The following is a 20509-nucleotide window of genomic DNA, read 5'->3' on the forward strand; positions in this document are numbered from 1 at the left end:
ACATGAACAAATATTTATCACCCTCACGGTTCCGGAGGGTGGTTCTGACTCAGAGTCTCTCACGAGGCAGCAGTCAAGTTGTTAGCAGGTGCTGCAGCCATTTGGAGACTGGTCTGGGCGGGAGGATCCGCTTCTAAGATGCCCCCCTCCTGTGGTTATAGATAGGTGGCCTCAGTGCCTCCCTACAGGGGCCTCTCCCTAGCTGCTTGAGTGTCCTCACAACATGGCAGCTGGCTTCCCCCAGTGCTGGAGATCCTAGAGAGCAAGGCAGACGCAGCAACGGTTGTTGTGACCTGGCCCATTGTCACTTCAGCCACATTCTGTTCATTAGAAACAAGTCATTAGGTCCAGCCCCTGTTCAAGAGAAGAGAAATTCAGCCACACATTTGAAAGGAGGGGTCTCAAAGACTTTGTGGACGTGTTATTAAACAACTACAGGGGCTCAGAGCACTTTTTGGCTAATCCGTGTATTTTGCAGCTACAGGAAATGACATTTAGAGAGGGAAGGGGACTTGCCCAAGGCTAGAGGAAGATTGGAGCCTGGGCCTCGTAACTCCTGAGCAGGAACCTGTGGTCCACACTGAAAAAAATATCATAATAATTCTAAGAATAACTGATTTGGCACATACTATATTCCAGGCAGTTTGTGTGTTTTAACTCATTTAATCTCCACAACCCTAGAGTGAAGGTGCATTTTACAAATGAGGCAAGAGAGGCACAGAGAGGCTCAGTAACTTGTCCAAAGTCACACAGCTGGTAAGGGGCAGATTCAAGCCCTGGCATTCTGGCCCCAGAAACCTTGCTCTTTACTATGACCCCATTCTGCCTCTGTTCTCAGTGTCTTGGCAAACACCTATTACTGTCTACTGATTGCCCAGACACCAAAGGCACAAAGTCAGGCAAGACACCGCAGCCAGTCAGCTCCGAGGGTTCACAGATGGCTGCTGAGGCATCTTGCATGCAGGTGGCCCAAGGGTCAGTATGGGACCCCAGACAGAGAGTTGACCTGGCTGGCCTAGGAATGCAGGAGCAGGGTGGTCAGGGAAGGCCTTGCTGAGCAGGTGACAATGAGAAGGTGTGGGCTTTGGAAAGAGCATTCCAGGAGGAGGGGCCAGCTAGAGCAAGGGCCCTGAGGCAGGAATGGTGTGGAGTGAGCAAGAAGATGAATGAGGCAGGAAAGAAGGTCAGAGATGGAGGGGAAAAGCAGAAAGATTATGAGGTGGGACCTAGTCATTAGGCCAGGCAGGACTTTGGCTTTTCTCCTGAGGCAGGTGGGAGCCATGGGAGAATGTTGAGCAGAGGAGGGACGTGGACTGACATAGTTTTTGCCAAGATTCCTTTGGTTGTGTGTGGAGAGCAGACTCTAGGGGATGAGAGCAGAAGTTGGGAGACCAGGAGGAGGCTGCCACCTTCACCCCATTAGGGGGAGAGGTAGTGGCGGTGGCTTGGGCCAGGGTGGTGGTGGTGGTGGAGAGTGGGATGAAGTCAGATTCAGGTGGATTTTGTTGGTGATGAGATGAGAGTGAGAGACAGTGAGCGGACAAGGACAGCTCCAGGTTTTGGCCCAAGTACCTGGAGGGGTGGAGGTGCCTTCAGCTGAGGTGCCCCATGGTGGGGGCAGCTTTGGTCAGGCTGAGGTCGAAATACCTGTAAGATGTCTCAGTGGGCATGCGAGAAGGCTGCTGGATGTATGAGTCTCAGCTTGGGGAGAGTGGTTGGGGCAGACGATACCAATTTGCTTTCCAGCTAGCATCAATTCTTGGTGGAGGCAACAGCCTTCCAATACAAAGGACAGGACCATTTTTCATGGAAACCACAATTGGGGCTGCAGTGACCATGCTTCCGCACCCTCAGCAATGGCTGGATCATGTCCAGCTGCTCCCCGTGTCACCTGGTCTTTACCCTGTAGTGTGGGAGATGTAGATTCGGGTGCTTGACCAGGTGCCCAGTGGCTGGGACACAGGAGCAACCAGAGCACAGTCTGAGATGCATTGGAGCAGGTGCCAGGAGCATGGACTTTGGGGACAGTTGAGTTTGGCTCCATGGCTGTGGGGTAACCTTGTTTTCTCCTTCCGAACACTCGAATAGTGAGAACTCTAGTTTCTTGAGCACTGACTGTGCGCCTGACCCTTGGTTTGCATGATCTTGCTTACTCCTTGGAAAACCCAGGGGGTGACAGTGGGAAGGACTGGAGGGCGTGAAGCAGGTAGACGGTTCACCTGGGGCTGGCATTCGGCCCCTGTGCAAACAAGCACGCCATCATCAGTTCTAGAGAGAGGCTGTCCTGAAGAGGAGAGGCTGCTGCCTCCAAGGACTACAGACATCACCTAGAGCAGGGGCTCACAAACTTGGGCGTGCCTCAGAATCACCTGAAATCACCCCCAAGAGATTCTGGGTCAGCAGGTCTGGGGTGGGCCTGTGAATTTGTATTTCTTATCGTTCCCAGGTGATGCTGATGTTGCTGGCTTAGGGACCACACATTGAGGACCACTGATCTGGACTAACCCCCATGTTTTACAGGTGGGGAAACTGAGGCCCAGAGAGCTGTGACCTGCCCAAGGCCAGGTCCACTGACTCCCCTGTTCCAGCAGTCACCCTGAAGGTCTCTAAGGGGGAGGGGGAAATTATGGGAGGGGCCTGACAAGTGAAGCCTTTAGGTAGACAAGACTTCTAGGGTCTTCCTTAGAGCCCACGGGACTTCTCCAAGGGCCCTCTTGGAGCCAGGAGGCAGGACTCACGAGTTCCTCACAAGGAATTTTCCTTCCTCCAGGAGCATGAGGCCCCTCCCCTACAGCTGGGTGTGGCTGCTCTGGGCCCATCCCCAAGTGGGAGATGACAGGGGTCTGTTCATGGGAGCCAAGGCCACACCTGCTTTCAAGTGCCACCTCCTGTCCCCCCAAAAGAAGGGCCTGCAGGCACCCACTGGTGTGTCTGGGGCTGGGTCTCTGGGGACTGGCAAAGGTCAGTGGAGGGGTGCTAGGGCAGGGAGCCAGGAGCCGTCCCCTCTTCCTCACACAGCACCGTTGAAATCCATTAAACATTCCCTGCAATGTGCCCTTCCAAAGAGAGTATTCGATTCTGTGTCAAGGTGACTGACTCAGCCAGAGCTGAGATGGAAGGTGAATCCGTAAAGTCCTTGGAAGTCTCCCAAATTTTGTCAACATCCGATAATTCCTTCCAGATTCTTCTTGGAGAAGAAAGACTCAGAATGCCAAGCCACCTGGGTGAAAACTGGCCTTTCAAGGAAATCTGCAGAGGTTTTTGTTCCTTCTTTCTGAAACCACTGAAGCCTGTGAGGGTTTCTCAAACGGAGATCTGCAGTGCAAGGGATGGTCATTGTCTCTGGGGTCAAAGGGAACCATGCCGAGATGGGCATTTTTACTCCCCAGTTTACAGAGGGGGAAACTGAGACCTGGGATGTTAAGGGACTTCCACAGAGACACACAACTAGGAAGCAGCAGACACTATCCTGGAGCTGACTGCCTCGGTGTCAATTCTGACACCCCCACTTCCCAGAGGGTGACTTTGGCAGGTTACTTTCCTCACCTGTACCAGGGGATATGGTAGCACCCACCTCACAGGCCTGTTGTGTGAAGAAAGAATGAAGTAATTGATACAAAGAGCTCAGAACACTCTGGTACTTATTCTTTTTCTCAGTAGGTACTAGTCCTTAGGATTGTTGTTATTTTCATTCCTATTGTACTGTTTTGCTAAAGTAATCTTTCTGGGGAATTCCTGAGCAGTGCCAATAGTTGACAGGCTTAGCTGCTAACTGAAAGGTTGGAGGCTCAAGTCCACCTAGTGGCACCTGGGAAGAAAGGCGTGGTGATCTACTTCCAAAATATCAGCCATTGAAAACCCTACGGAGTACAGTTCTACTTTGACACACATGGGGGCGCCATAAGTCAGAGTCAACTCAATGGAAATGGATTTTTTTTTTTTAAGTCTTTCTGGAACACCATTTTTTTATCATGCCACTCCTCTGCTCAAGATCCCACCATGGCTCCCCATTGCATGAATAAACTAAGATGTAATTCCTGGGCTCAGTGTCCAGAGCCTTCTGCCCCCTAGCTCTACCCTGGTCCCTTCCCACCAATGTGCCGCCTGTTCCAGTTTTCATCTCTTTCATTCTTTCAACAGCGATTCCTGGAATACCCACTTACTGTGTGCTCCCCTCTGCTTTCTAGCCCCTACTCAGCTGGAGGCTGAGACCCTGGCAGTCAGTCCTCGGGGGGATCAGCTGGGGGAGGAGGGAAGAAAAAATTGACAAAAAATGTTTGTTTTTTCCAAAAATGTTATTTGGACAGGAAGGCTGTGTTTTACCCATGGACAGGACTTCTAACCTGGGGCACCCTGCCTCTGGGCAAATGTGGCCAAGCAGCCAATCTGGGGAAGAAAGACTTTTTTGCACCAAGGAGGTAGGGTGTTTAGACTCAGCTCTGGGCATCTCCTGGTTGCTGAAGGGACCTTAGAGCCAGTCCAGCCTTTCACTTAATTCCTGCCAGCCCTCTCTACCAACCCAGACTCTTGCATACTTCCAGGGACATGGGACTCTATCTTTTCCAGGCATGACCATTCCATCTTGAGATACCTCTATTCAAACGGCTTTGTGATTGAGAACCACCATCTCTGCCTCGCCCTGGGATGAACTCTTCCCTTGGGCCCCAGACCCTGCCTGCTCCCCCTGCCCCAGCAGCTATGCCAAGACCGGGGAGGGTGACAGCCCCCCTTATTCCTCACAGCATGGTGGTCTCCACTGCACACCGCTGATCTGCCCTGCACCACCACCTGCAGCCCATTTTTCTCATCTGAGAAGTCTCATTTCTTAGGCAGGTGAGAGGTGAACTCTAGACTGGGCATACTTCAGTGCCTGGGAAAATGCCTTAAGGAATCCCAGACCTCACTGACCAATGCCCAGCCCCATGGCCACCAGGGATGACTGCCCAGGAGGGCGTTTCCTGCAATAAGCCCCCAGAGTCACGCTGAGGCCTGGTGGTCCATGATTCAGTCAGAGTCTTTGAGGAAATAACTCCTGCTCCGAGTTCTGTGGAGCCTATTTGGGTTCATAATTCTTATTCTATATACATCTTCCCTCTTTAAAAATCATGTGTCCAAAAGAGTTTATAATTCTTGCAGAGGGGGCAATGGAGGCATTTAAAGAGGTCAGGCGGACTTGATTGGATCATTTCTGAGGTTCTAGCTTGCTGCCTTCTGCCTGATCCACGGCATATTGATTGTTTTGCCACAAATATCTTTTACACTTGACCATTTACAGAAGGAAACAATATGGGCCTTGTACCATTGGAGCAGGAAGCCGCATTGATGGATCTCATCACTCATGCTGGCGTGAGCACCTGCCCCTCTCCCTATTGGCTCCCCCAGATACCCGGTCGCTTCGGGCTCATCCATCAAGACAGCCCAGCCGAGGCATTTTTTAAATGTGGTGTGAAACAGGTACAACAGAGCTCCGTTCTTCCCCTCTGGTTTTCTCCTGTTTCCGAATGCGTGGGGCCTCGTTTTCCCTCTTTTCAGGGAAATGGAAAGCTCTTTGGAGAAGGTTTTTAATAAAAGCGGCAGATACTATCTGGACTTATTAAATGGAGCCTCACTACATGTTATGAGAGGAGGAAAAGGGAGCTGGGGACTCTTCATTCATTCTAATACTTTGACATTCAAAAAACATTGATCTTATCACCTGTATTTGTCAAGCCCAGGAATGGAGATTTGCTTAGTTTTTTATTTATACTTGTCTTATTCCAAAAAGCCCTTTCTCATCCCTTCTCTCATTTTTATGTCCCCGTTTTACAGATAAGGATCTCGAGGCTCAGAGAGGGTAGGGATCTGCGCAAAGTCACACAGCAGGGAAGGAGTGGTGGGTTCCAGTCAGCTCCTGTCCCCAGGCAGGCCTGGGGTCTCTACCTCCGTGGCAGTGCTCGGCTGCTGAGCAGCACCTCTTCACTGTCACGTCCCTGTGGAGGAAAATCTTCTCCTTGTCCAGGCAGCCTCCAGCAAACTGACAGCACAGACTCTGTGAAATTAATTCAGAATAGATCAATGACCTAAACAGAAGCTCTAAAACCATAAAACTCGTAGAAGACATAGTAGTAAAGCTTCAGGACCTTGTTTTAGACAATGAATTCTTAGATATGACACCAAAAGTATGAGCAAGCAACAAAAGAAATAGATAAATTGAACTTGATTAAAAAAAAAACTTTTGTGCATCAAAGGACATTATCAAGAACATGAAAGGACAACCTACGGAATGAGAGAAAATATTTGCAAATCATCTATCTGATAAGGGTCTAAAATCCAGAACATATAAAGAGCTACAACTGAACAACAAAAAGACAACTCAATTAAAAATGGGCAAAAGACTTGAATAGACATTTTTCCAAAGAAGGTATACAGATGGCCAATAAGCACATGAAAAATGCCCGACATCGTTAATCATTCCCCAAAACAACCAAACCCATTTCTGTTGAGTTAATGCCAACTCACAGTGACCCTATAAGACAGAGTAGAACTGCCCCACAGGGTTTCCAGGGAGTGGCTGGTGGATTTGAACTGCCTACGTTTTGGTTAGCAGCCGAGCTCTTAACCACTGTGCCACCAGGGGTGCTGAGTAAATGTCAATTGTTATGATAATAATAATTACTGTTGTTGCTATTGTTTTCACTGCTACTTTTTAAGCAGCTCTGCGTACTCATGTCCTTCAGCTCTGAGATAAATGGGGGTACCTCTCAACACTGGGGACACAGGGTCCCTGGGGGTTTCAGGGATGCTGAGAGTCACCAGTTCCAGGTAGGAAGCCCTGAAGCGGTTCTGGATATGGCGCCAGCACCCTGGGGCAGTTCCCAGGCTCTTTTCTAGTGCCACCAGCTTTGGGGGCTCCTCTGCATTGGAGTGGGGGTGGGGCAGGTGTGTCCCTTTAGTCCTGTGGCTGAGAAGCCCTTGAAGGTTTGAGAAGGCCGGAGGGGCAGGGAGGGGACATCTGGGTGGAAATCAAGTCAGGGCCAAGCAAGGCATCTGTGATTGCCACCTCCAGATCTCCCCTGCCCTGACAGGTTAGAAGCCAGGGAACAGGGTGGGGGGTGGGGAAGTGGTCCCAGAGGCCCAACAGTTGCTTATGCGGACTGACAGGTGAGCAGCTGGGCATGCTTCTCCTGGGGGCCTTTCTGAAGAAAAGCAAACCAGACCCGTATTCATGAGCACTGGCTTGGGCAGACAGAGAGGACCGGATTTTATTTTTAAGATGAAGAAGACCTTAAAAGAGGCGTGTAGGCGTTTCAGGGAATGGGTCTCTATAGATGTCGTTTGCATAACAAGTGTCTAAATCATCCGTAATGGGGAAGAAATTGCAAATGAGGACAAGTGAAGCGGCTGTGGAAGCTGAGGCCTTTGAGTGCCTATTTCAAGTTTATGACAATGTCCTTGAGTTTAGGGTTCTTGAAAGGAGGGAGGGAGGAAGTGGAAAACAGCCTCCGGTGTGGTTGTGGGTTGGGGCTGGCTACATTTTGTTGGGCCTAAAGCTTATACCTTACATGATCCTGAATGGACTTTTTTAAGAAAAAGAACCCAAAATTATGTATAGGGTCTAAGAAGGGGAGTGAACAAGGGAGGGACCCCACAGTTAAGCTTTTGTAGCTTCCCGGTAAACCGGCTTCTGATGGTGAGTCAAACCTTTGTCCATGTGTCCATCTGGCCCTGACAGGCTGTGTGACCTTCAACAGGTCACCTAACCTCTCTGAGCCTTTGTCTTCCCTGGGTCATGTGAAGTGGTGCATTTGAAGGCCCTGCACACTCGTAATAAAATAATAGTGATAACACTATGATTTCCTCAGGGAGATATGAATGGCTCCAGGCTTTTTTAAGACACCAGATAGGCTGCTGTACCATATTTAAATGCGTTTTGACTCACACACCCTTTAAGTTACTTAATAGCTGCCTAATGCGGTCTCTTATTTTTATTCTTGTTTCAGAGCTAATTGCCTAGCATACAAAGATGCCAACATTGTGGTGAGGGAGAGCAGCCTTCTTCTTTGTTGACTGCAACTTCCCCACGATCCATTCTGTTCGGAGACAGATTTTTTTTTTTAATAATTTTTATTGTGCTTTAAGTGAAAGTTTACAAATCAAGTCAGTCTCTCATACAAAAACCCACATACACCTTGCTACACACTCCCAATTACTCTCCCCCTGATGAGACAGCCCGCTCTCTCCCTCCACTCTCTCTTTTCGTGTCCGTTTCGCCAGCTTCTAACCCCCTCCACCCTCTCATCTCCCCTTCAGGCAGGAGATGCCAACATAGTCTCAAGTGTCCACCTGATCCAAGAAGCTCACTCCTCACCAGCATCCCTCTCCAACCCGTTGTCCAGTCCAATCCATGTCTGAAGAGTTGGCTTCGGGAATGGTTCCTGTCCTGGGCCAACAGAAGGTCTGGGGACCATGACCACCGGGGTCCTTCTAGTCTCAGTCAGACCATTAAGTCTGGTCTTATGAGAATTTGGGGTCTGCATCCCACTGCTCTCCTGCTCCCTCAGGGATTCTCTGTTGTGTTCCCTGTCAGGGCAGTCGTTGGTTATAGCCGGGCATCATCTAGTTCTTCTGGTCTCAGAATGATGTAATCGCTGGTTCATATGGCCCTTTCTCGGAGACAGATTTTTTAAGCTGTGTATGTGTGTGTTCTCTTGGGAGCCTGTAAGAAATGCAGAATCTTGAGCCCCACTCCAGACCTCCTGAATCAGAATCTGAGCTTTAATCACATTCCCAGATGATTCATGTACCACTAGTCTAAGAGACTTTTGGCTCTCACATCCGGGGCTGGTGGGGTTTATGTTAGGTCCTCCGTTCAGACTTTCTGGAATGCAGTGTGTGGCAATATGTATGAAGGAGCCTTAAAAATGTTCATGCTCTTTGATCCAGTATTTCGCCTTCTGAGACTGTTACTTAAGTAAATCATCAGAGGCAGAGATAAAGAACGTTATTCACGAAGATGTTCATCACAGTATTACACTTGAAAGCTACTACGTATTCATAGATAAGAAAGGAGCTTGTCAAGTCTGGCACATAATACATTGAATATTATGCTACCACTTAAAATGTTGATTTAAAAGAATTTCATAGGGAATGGGTAGGGAATAAATTGATAAAGTAGATGCAGTATCTGTCTTATTGGATTGGATTCTACTAGGGAAGACAGACGACAAGCAAGTGACGGATAGGAAAAATGAGTAATTGCAGTACAGGATACTGGGTGGGTCGGGAGAGAGCTTTAGATGCGAATACAGGGAAGGCCTCTCCTAGAGGTGGTTTCAACTGAATTTTGAAACATAAGGAGCCAGCCAGATGAAGAGCCAGATGAAGGCTCTTCCACACACACGGAACGGCAGTTGCAAAGATGCTGAAGTGGGAGAGCTTAGAGGGTGTAGAAATGTAATGGAAGACAATAGCTGGAGCAGGGTAAAAACCCAAACCAAACCCACTGCCGTCGAGTCAGTTCCAACTCATAGTGACGCTCTAGGACAGAGTAGAACTGCTCCATAGAGTTTCCAAGGAGCACCTGGTAGATTCGAACTGCTGACCTTTTGGTTAGCAGCTGTAGCACTTAACCATTACACCACTGAAGCACAAGAGGCTGGAGAAGTGGGCGGGGCCAGACCTTCAGGGCCTTGTGGACTGTGGTAAGGAGTGTGGACCTTCTTGTAAGGGTAGTGGTCTGAGGGCAGGGTGATCCGCAAGAGTAGTTGGAGAGGGACCTGCCTGGATCTAGGGAGCTGCAGATGTCCTTGAGGGTGAGGTGACTGAAACACATTTAGTTTGTAATCCATAGTAAATGAGCAAGGCTGGCATGGAATTGTATACACTGCCAATTTGACTCTATAGCATTTACAAAGTTGAAAGAAAACAAAGCCTGGGAGTAAATACGCAAAAATATTACAGCTATCGCCTCTAGGTGGAGGGCTTGCAGATGATTTTTTTCTTGTTTTTCTCAGGCTTTTCTATATTTCCGTCTCACAAGAGAAACAATAGATGTAATTTTAGAATCTCTTTTTTTTATCAGCGCGCTTAGTTGCAGACAACAGAATCCACTCTTTCTAGTTTGAGTAGGGGGTGGGGGATTTACTAATGGGTAATTGGGCCGAAGTTCCAGGACTATCAGGGCACGCAGCTTGGGTGCCCCACAGCCAGGAACGACACAGCCTGGAGAATCACCCAACCCCATCTGAGACTTGCCATGGAGACCCCACTGCCTCCACAGGCCTGTGGCGATGCTCAGGCCTGGACACTGGAGCCAGCTGCTGGGGAGAACCAGACACCTCTATTTCCTGCCAGCCAGGGAACCCATCTCGCCATTGTTGCTGTTATTGCCGTTGAGTTGACTATGACTCATGATGGCCTTGTGTACAACAGAACGAAACGCTACCCAGTCCTGTATCACCCTCATGATCATCAGCATGTTCAAGTCCATTGTTGTGGCCGTTGTGCCAGCCTGTTTTCACTGAGGGTCTCTCTTGCCCTGGCTGGCACTCTACTTCACCAAACATGATGTCCTCCTCTAGTAATTGATCCCTCCTGATGACATGTCCAAATCAATTGATCCATAGGGTTTTCATTGGCTGATTTTTGGAAGTAGATCACCAGGTTTCTCTTTCTAGTCTGTTTTAGTCGTGAAGCTTCCTGAAACCTGTCCACTGTTGGTGACCCTGCTGGCATATCTTCCAGCATCATAGCAACATGGAAGCCCTAACAGTAGGACAAACTGACAGGTGGTGGATCTCTTCACTACCACCCGTTGCTGTCAAGTGATTCTGACCCATAGCAACCCTATAGGGCGAGTAGAACTGCCCCATAGGGTTTATCCATGGTGTTAATGATATTTATACTGTCTTCACCAGTGGGGAAACCCTGTTGGCGTAGTGGTTAAGAGTTATAGCTGCTAACCAAAAGGCTGGCGGTTCAAATCCACCAGGTGCTCCTTGGAAACTATGGGGCAGTTCTACTCTGTCCTATAGGGTCGCTGTGAGTGGGAATCGACTCGACGGCAATGGGTTTGGTTTTTTTTTGGTTCATCCAGTGGAGCCCTGACTGGCATTGCCCTTCGCCCTTGCCGCCTCAGTACACACCACCCTGACTTCCACCTGCTTTCCTTATGCTGTTGGAGACCCCTTTATCACCTCTCTGTGGCAGGCAAAGTGTGGAAAACTGCTGACCCCAAGAGCAGGCTTCGGCCAGTCCTCCAGCTGCCTCACCCTTGGGTGGGAGAGCGCCAAGGAGCGTGCTTTGCCCTGGCTCCCGGAGCTCCCTGTGGGAGTAACCTCCAGTCGCCCTCAGTGGTGGCTGGCTTGATAATGGCCACTATTAGCTGCCTTCTCTTCCTTTTCTCACTTCCCTACCCTGCTGCCTTCACCTTACAAATAACTCCTTGCACCAGAATCCTCTCAGCGTCCACATCTGGGGCAACCCAAGCTGAAGAGGCCCCTGGCCTCAGTACTGTCACGTTGAAGAGCTCACCCTGGCTTTGGAGACTTGCTGAGGATGGTCCCCCAGGCAGTGAGCTGACAGGCCTGAGGGCTCCACCCCGCCCTCCTGTCTGTTCATGCCAGTTTGGAAAATCGTCTTGGTCCCAGCTCTCATCTTCATCCACAGGAAACCAGAGGGCTCCAGGCTGCTCCCAGACCACCAGCTGCCCATCTCCAATAACCAAGCATGCACACACGGCCTCATGTGTGCCAGGGCTCTGACCAGCCCCTCGCTGCCTCTGCCTCCTTTCCCTGTGTCATTGCTTATGCCCCAAGACCAGTGATGACACACCATGGGGTTCAAGGACATCATCTCAATGTGCCATTCTTAATTTAAGGGATGTATATATACAAACACATGTACATACTGTGCAAGTGTAGACACAGTTTTCAGAATAGCTGTGATACAAACACCTATATTCACCACTCAGGTCAGTAAGTGGGGCATTTCGAGTGGTCTGGAGGCCGCTTATGTGTCTCTCCCGACATCAACCCCCTACCTCCAAGGGTAACCAGTGCCCTTGGTTTGTGACAACCATGCCCTTGCTTGGCTTCCTAGTTTAACCCCCAAGTATGCACCTCTAAACTGTGGTGCTGAGCTCTCCCTGTGGCTTGACTTGACTTCATTCAATGGATTTGTCATTGTGCCCTCTTTGGGGACTGGCTGCCCTTGCTCAGTTGTGTGTGGCTGTGGGTCATGCATTCTCACCGAATGACTCCTATAGTGTCCCCTTGTAGAGATCTGCCACACTTGGTACAGTCTCATGGGTTTTCGGGGGCATGCCCCCTGGGGCCAGGACGCATGTGGCACTGACTGGGCTCTATCGCTAGGAGTGGAGCTCCTGGGACAAATGGCACTGTTATTTTCATCTTCCTGGATAATGCCAATGGTGTTTCTAAAGTGACTGGGGCCAGATAAACATTGGGCACTTGCTGCGTGCCAGGCCTGACTGAGCCTGGAGTCAGCAGGAAGCAGATCCCTCTCCTGGCCCTCCCTCAAGGCACTTGCATTCTAGGGGGCAGGCAGTCCTCATCAAAGTGTTATTCAGATAACTAGAAGCTGCAGACTGGCTGGTGTTGTGGGAGGAAGTGCAGGCCTGGCTGCGTTCGTAGAGGGTCATCCAAGAAGTCCCCTGATTAGGACATGTGAGCTGAGGGCTGAGGGATGGTCAGGAGGACTTAACTGGGCAAAGCAGTCCAGGCAGAAGGAAGAGTATGTGCAGAGGGCGTCAGGGGTATTGGAGAAACTGGGGTGAGGGCAAGGCAGTGTTTTGGTTATCTATTGTTGATAGCAAATGGAACCCTCCAGGACTTGAGTGGTGTAAAACAGGAGTGACGTTGTATTTACTCATGATTTCACAGTTTGGGCAGGGCGCATGGGGACAGCTCCTCTCTGCTCTGTGTGATATCAGCTGAGGCCTTACTTCTGTGGCTGGCAGGTTGGTGCTGACTGTCAGCCGGGAGCTCAGGGGGCTTACCCCTGTGGCTGCTTGGGATTCCTCACAGCGTGGCAGCTGATTTCTAAAAGCGGAAGCAGCCAGTCCTCTGAGAGTCTAGGCCTGGGCCTGGTAAGAGCGTCATTTCTGCCATCAGAGAAATGACAGGTACAGCTACTAGCTACTCACAGAGTGCCCCCTTTTCTCTGCCATGTGCTGCAGTAAACACCCTTGTCTCTTCCACTACCATGTTTTATGTTTTGGGCATCATCTTCTGGGCTATATATTTTCTTGCCCTCAAAGTCCATATTGACCAGCTCTTCCCCCAAACTAGTACAACCCCAACTAGCTAACACCCACAGGGCCAGAGCACACAGAAAGAAGCTGCAGCAATCAGGGCCAGCCATTTGAAATGCCGCACCTGGGCTAGAGCGGACAGAAGCTGGGGCAGTCAGGGCCAGCTGTCTGAAATGCCCCACCTGGGGCTCACTCCTGTGACCTGAGGGGTGTGAGTGTGGGGAGCGGACAGGGCCCCACAATGGGAATTGTCGTTGAGTGTGTGTGTGTTTGTCTGGGATGGGGCCCATAGCTCTGATCAGATTCTCTGATGGCCTCTTACCTAAAAAGTAGTGACATGATCTGAGTCACTGTGGACTGTGGCAATACATCTGGATTTGAATCATCTCTATACCAGAACTGTAAGAGGTGGACAGCTTACCCGGCCTCCCTGAGCCTTCCTCGAAGGGTTATTGGGAGAATTGGAGAAGACACTGTTTATCATGTGCTCCACCCACCACCTGACACTTAGCAGGTGCTGGCACTTCATACACCTAAATGCACTTACTTTTGTGTTTTACTTTTTCTTGTGGAAAATTCCAGACATGTACAGCAGTAGGCAAAATAGACTAATGACACCCCCCGCCATGTACCAGTCACCCAGCTTCAACAATTATCAACTCACAGCTAATCTCACCTCATCTGTCCTCCTTCCTCCCTTACTCTCTCGTATTATTTTTTCACTTTTTTATAGAACAGCCTGCATACTGACCAATGCACATGTCCTAAGTATACCGTGGGATGAATTTTAACATCGTGAGCTCACCTGGGTAACCACTACCTGGATCTAGAGCAAAACTTCACCAGCACCTCAAAGCCCCCTGGGCCCCCTTCCACTGCCCTCCCCAAGGTGACCTCTGTCCTGACTACTAACACAACACACTGGATCTTGTCTGGACCCTGGCTACTTGGGTTATGAGAGGAGTGTGGTGTAATAGGAAGTGGGTGGTCTGTAGAGTTGGCAAATTTGGGTTCAAAGTGCCTCTCGATGCTGGCTGGCCATGTGACCTTGGGCATGTATGCAGCCTCCAGGAGCCTCAGTTCCTTATCTGTATAAACCAAAATCCAAACCCATTGCCTTCGAGTCAATTCCGACTCACAGCAACTGTATAGGACAAAGTACAACGCCCCATAAGGTTTCCAAGGAGCAACTGGTGGATTCGAACTGCCGACCTTTGGTTAGGAGCCATAGCTCTTAAACACTACGCCACCAGGGCTCCCCTAATCTTTGTAGTGAGGGTATTATTGGACCTGCAAGGTTGTTGTGAAAATCATGAATAATATATGTCAGGGGCCCAGCCCAGGGCATGACATGTAAGTAGTGTCACTCATTGTCACTGTCATCATCGTCATTAGCATTATTTCCAATTTGATACCTCTGTGACATAGGAAGTGGCCTGTTGGCCCTACTCTAAGTACAGGACACTCGGCAGGATTTGTGCAACTGTGGTGAGAGCTGTGGACAGCCTGGAGCCGCCAAGACCACCGATGACTGTTGGGTTTGAGGTCCTTTATGGCACAAAGAAGGAGTCCCTGGGTGGTGCAAACAGTTAATGTGCTCGGCTGCTAACTGAAAGGTTGGCAGTTCGAGTCCACCAGAGGCAGCTCAGAAGAACGGCCTGGTGATCTGCTTCCAAAAAGAAATCAGCCATTGAAAAGTCTATGGAGCATAGTTCTACTTTGACACACATGGGGTCACCGTGAGTCAGAGTCGACCCCACAGAAACTGGACTGGATGGCACAGAGAAACCGTCCTGTGTGAGACAGCTGTTAGTCTGAAAGACAACCTGGTTCACATTTGACGTAGGAGAGGGGGAGCAAGACAGCCTCCCAAGGTCAGAAAAGTTGGCTTAGGGGCAAAGCTGTCCCCTTGTGCTTTATGTGTGATGGCGCCATGCCTTAAGGGCTCCAACTTGGGATCTGTAAACTTACTGAAAAGGCAATTAAAAAAACAAAAGTGGTACTCTGACTCTGGGTTAAGCGTGTTTTTATCTCTCTGCTCTCTGGCAATAAAACCAAATTTGTGATGTCTGGGGATAAGATTCCTGAATGTGTTAGCTTTTTGCAACCCATTGCTCCTTAAGACCAAGGAAATCCACCCATGGTTTTAGCCCCTCAGCTGTGTGTGGTTTAATGACAGAGCCCCCTTCCAGCTTGCCCAGCGGGAAGGCTTCAGTGTCAGTGCCTCGTATTTTGCAGTCTTCATGAAAGTTCAATTGTGCGATACAATCTAATTGTCCAGTTTCTTGACATTCAGGCTTGTCTCCTTTGTAAAGTGGTGTAATTGATTTCTGGATACTTGAAAATAGAGCTCAGAGTGGGGGAATACACTGGAAATACCAAGTAGGGAATGCAGTGAGGCCAACGGTGCTCCCCCACTTATTCACTCATTCATTCATTCACTCATTCATTCAGTTGCTTCCTTGCCGAGCCCAGCCTGCAGAGTTCTGGAACCACAGGTCCCTCCTCTGGGGTTGCTCCCCCACTCCTGGGGTGCTGTCAGATCCTGGGAAAACAGTTACCAGCTGAGGTGCTGGGCGCTGTAACGTTTGGGAAGCAGCCATTAGAACTGTAGGCCCTAAGGCTTCCAGAAGGAGATGACCTGCAGGGTGGAGGTCCAGGTGGAAAGAAAAGCAGCATGTGACCCTGGGGGCTGGCCTGGGAGGCTTTCTGCTAGGCTGGTGGAGGGGGTGCCTGGGGTACTTAGGGCCTCACGGGGCCCACACCAAGTGCCCTGTGCAGGTCTCTGAGAGTGGCAGGGACCAGCATTCTAAGTGTCTGTATGTTCTCTCTCGTTGCAGGTCTGAAGGAGAAAGCTCAAGAAGCGTCAGGTATGTGTTAATTAACTTCGGTCCTAGTGTGTATCCTGGGAGCAGGCAGCTTTGGCGGAACCATGTGCTTTGATTTCTCTCTGACGGTCCTAGTGTGTATCCTGGGAGCAGGCAGCTTTGGCGGAACCATGTGCTTTGATTTCTCTCTGACGTCAGGTCAGCACCCTCAGTCTGGGACACAGTCTCTTCTCTAGTCTCCTTGCCCTGCCTCTGGGCTTGCCTTCCCCCAGGGACTCAGTGCCATGTTCGAAAAGAGCGTGTGCGTTGAGGGGTGTAGGTGAAGGAGAGTCCTAGGTTACTGCACAGGCCTTCCGGGTTTTGTTACCGTTAAGTTGATTCTGACTCATAGTGACCCTATAGGACAGAGTAGAACTGCCCCCTAGGGTTTCTAAGGAGCTCCTGGTGGATCTGAACAGCCAGCCTTTTGGTTAGCAGCTGAATTCTTAACCACTACGCCACCAGGGTTTCTGGGTTTTAGAGGGGCCTTAATGGGTGGTGGTGGGTCCTTCCTGTCGGGGGCTGCTGGCGGCCTGGTTTTTCTTGGCTGTTACCTACCTAGGTCCAGAAGCGTCTATACTCCACATCCCCTGGGGGTGGGGTGGGGGGAAGTCTTGGTGAGGTTTGGTGGTCAGACAGCTTCCACAAGCTGCCTGCCTGCTGTGGTCTTGTTTCCATGGTGCACGAAAGAGATAAGCCCTGGCTCTCACACTTCTGTGGCTGAGACTCCTGCCCCCACCCCAATATAGGGTAGATATGGGGGGGAGGTCTCAGCTGGACCAAGGTGGGTGGTGGTGGAAGCCAGAACCTTGGGTATGAGATCCTCAGCCAAGAGGGCTGGGAGGCAATGGGCTGGTGGGAGCCAAGGCCTCTGGACAGCCAGTGGGGTGAGGATTGGGGAGGCGAGGAGAGTAAGGAGGCAACTTAAGAGCCATATGACCCCCAGCCACACTAGCAGCCAATGGAATTCCAGGCATCTGGGAGTGAGTGGTGGCAGAGACTGCTGGTGTGTAGGGCACCCTGACCAGATGGGGTCAGGAGACCAGACTGGGGCAGCCTGGCCTGATTGTCTCAGAAGCTCTGGGACCCACTGGAGTTCTGAGGTGGGACCTGGGAGTGTCAGGCTGAGATTGGGGTCATCAAGGCAGCCTGGGGAGCCAGAGGTGGAGGGGAGGGTAGGCTGCATCCCAGGAAGGGTCTCCAGAGACACCTTGGGGAATCGGAAGCTGTACTCAGGGAGACTGGGGCCAGAGAGACAGAACGGGATGGTGTGGGAGGGGCTGGGTTGGGGGGGCAGAAAAGAGAGGGTACTCTCCAGAGGGGGAGTGGAGAAAGGGTAAGTAGGGGCCATGTACAGGGCAGGGGGAGGGGGCCTGCAGGCAATGGTGCAGCCCTGGGACTGACAACAGTGGGGAGGCATCACCCCGACCCAAGGGGGACCAGGGGGACACACTGAGAAGACAGAGCATGGCCAGGGGCCAGGAATTCCAGACAGGGGGGCCGGCTGGGCATCCTGGGACAGCTGAGACGTTTTTGGTCGTAGTAAATGCAGCCTGAATGTAAGCGGTGGTCACCCTGGCTTTGGAATACATTAAATGAGCAGAGGACACTTTCTGTGAACTGAACATATAGCTAAGTCAACAAGCAAGCGTGGACGAGTGTGTATCTTATGCTCCATTTTGGATGAGAAAGGACAGCTATGAGAACCTATATTTTTATTGCAATATTTGCATAAATTAACAGTAGGAGGAGACGCAAAGCTATTAGTGTGGCTCCTTCAGGTTGGGCAGGGACCTGGTGACAATGAGCCTGCTGAGTAGCCAGTGAAAACGGTTGCTGTGGAGTTGACTGACTCATGGTGACCGCATGTGTGTCAGAGTGGAACTGTGCTCCACAGGGTTTTCAGTGGCTGTTTATTCGGAAGTAGATCGCCAGGCCTGTCTTCTGAGGCACCTCTGAGTGGACTCGAACCACCAACCTTCTGGTGAATAGACAAGCAGTTAACTGTTTGCACTACCCAGGGACTCCCCTCCTTGGACCAAAAAAAACAAGTTGCCATCAAGTCAATTCCAACTCAGAGAGACCCTATAGGACAGAGAATTGCTGAATAGGGTTTCCAAGGAGCGGGTGGATTCAAACTGCAGACCTTTTGGTCAGGAGCCGAGCTCTTAACCACTGTGCCATCACCAGGCCTGTGTGTGGAGTGAAGGAACCCACTTGGTGGTGACATTTCAGACCCTGGAGAGAGCTGATTAACCTCCCCACCCCCCCCACCCCCCCGCCCCACACACACGTTCTGTGTACGAGGTTGCAGATGATATTGGGACTGAGTCCTGAGGAAGGAGGGTAAGTCTGCCCGTGGTGGCAGGGTGGGAATACCTTCTGGTGAGGGAATAGTGTGTGCAAAGACCTAGCGAAGGAGCAGGAGCCTGGTGAGGCTGCCTGGGGAGAATCTGAAGATGCCAGAGGGCTGGTATGCAAAGCAGAACATGACTTAGCAGCACCGCCAAAAGGCTAGGCTCCCAGCAGGATGCGGGCGGGCTGCGCCTGGCAAGGAAGAAAATGAGCTAAGTCCAAGGGGGGATGGCTGTAGTGCAGTTTTTCTAGGGCTGAAGAACCAGTCCCCAAAGGACTTTTATTAAACTTTGCTGTGGGGATTTATGGAGGGCACTCAAGGGACCTAACAGGAGTTGTGGTTCAAAACAAAACAAAAAACACAACATTGCTAAGGTTTTCCGATGCTGTTGACAAACCTTGAAAGGAGAAAATTCCCTTTCGCCCCCGAGGAGGTGCCACCCTTGCGAGTCAGTGGGTCACCAGCTACCCCATGAGGGAGCGTGAGCACAGAGATACTTGTACAAAAGCCTTCCTTTTCTCAGGAGTGGAGCCCCCAGACCACACAGAGCTGCTCCAGAGCCGGTCAGACCCCTGTCGCAGGGACTGCTTCGAGCAGCCTGGGGTGGATTTGCTCGAGAGTGGGCTTGGGCCGCCTGTTCAGGGTCTGCACCAGCCGAGCCCACTTCCCAGCACCTCGGTACCCCAGCCTCACTAAACTGTCGGCGGCGTGCCCCCGCTGCTCAGAGTTCCCCCTCTGGCACGCCACCCACCGGGCACCCGTTTCCGCCGCGGCCCACGCACCCCTTCTGCTGCGGCTTCCCAGTGTAGCCTGGGAGTCCCTGCCTCCTCCGGCTGCTGCGTTGTTGTTTTGCTCTGTCTCCTCCTCCGGAGCTCACCCTTGGCCCCCTGCACGGGCTGTGCCTGTCCCAGACCCTGAGCGCGGCCTCTGGGAAGCACCTGAAGGTGCCAGCGCTGGAATCAGCCTTGGCCTGCACGCCAGACTTCCGTGCTCTGCTTTGACACGCCTCATATTCTGCTTTGTGTCAGTGTCTTGAGCACTTGGCTTGCCCTCCCAGGCAGAGCAAACCCCGAGGTCGGGGCCAGGCCCCCGACGGCCTCTTGGTGGTGCTGGCCCTCTGCCCTCTGCCAGGCATGGAACAGCCACCTAGGGGCGTCTGGGAAATGAATTTATTTCAGTGTCCCTGGGAGCCCCTGGTGTGACGCCTTGCCCAGAACAGGACAAATTAATGCTTGTTTAATTGAATCCAGGGCTCATATAAATATTTTCAGGCATAGACTGGACCACCTGCCCTGCTCAGTGGAGAACCCCCTCCGCCTCCTAAAAATAGTGGCAGAAGGAGCTGCAGTTGATGAGTCAATGAGAGAACTTCTGAGTTCTCAGAGCCTGCCTAAGCGAAGGATTGATGCAAGAGAGAACCCATTGTCTTTAAGCCTTAACTGTTAATTACACAAATCCTAAAAGAGGCCTCCTGTGCCTAACCCTACCCCAGATCTCACTGGATGAAGTTATTTTTCTTTAGACTCAGGTTATCCTATCTGCTACCTCCCTGCTTGACTTTTTTAGCCTCCCTGAGCAGCAGGGAACTGTTTTTGCCAGGAGAAGCCTATTTGTGAATTCACATGCGCTACTTTTCCCGGAGGCGAAACATTTGCAAGATCAGATGGATTCATTTTCCACAAATGAAATGATTCATTTTTGACCATTTTGCAAATGTAGGACTTTGCTTATTGTTCCCTGGAATGTCTGTCTGCTTTTGACTCCATTCAGAGGGAGGCTCTGGAGGCCCCTAAACTTGAATCTCCTGGTGATTTATTTATGGGGGGCCGTGGGAAAGAACAGCTCTGCAGAGTCTGGACTCTGGAAAGAATGAAGAGCAGTGTGAAGGACCCAGAAAGAGCTCTGATGCTGTGTTTAAAGTGCAAGGACTTTCTGGAGGGTAAAAATATTATATTTATTTTTTTTTCCTGGCTATCCATCAAATCCTTGAAATGAACTCAGCTATGACCAGTAAAAGGGATAAGCACCATTTAA

General features: G+C 50.7%; 1 protein-coding gene across 2 annotated transcripts in view; it reads left to right on the forward strand.

Moving 5' to 3' along the window:
• The window catches only part of IQSEC1 (IQ motif and Sec7 domain ArfGEF 1), a 456568-nt gene that overhangs the window by 114101 nt on the left and 321958 nt on the right, over nucleotides 1–20509 (forward strand). For both annotated transcript variants that reach the window (XM_049863199.1, XM_049863206.1), the window contains exon 2: nucleotides 16093–16122. In XM_049863199.1, coding sequence (XP_049719156.1) covers nucleotides 16093–16122 — 30 coding nt within the window. The remainder of the gene's footprint in view (nucleotides 1–16092; nucleotides 16123–20509) is intronic.

The sequence above is a fragment of the Elephas maximus genome, chromosome 20 (assembly GCF_024166365.1).
Source record: "Elephas maximus indicus isolate mEleMax1 chromosome 20, mEleMax1 primary haplotype, whole genome shotgun sequence".
Taxonomy (NCBI): Eukaryota; Metazoa; Chordata; class Mammalia; order Proboscidea; family Elephantidae; genus Elephas; species Elephas maximus.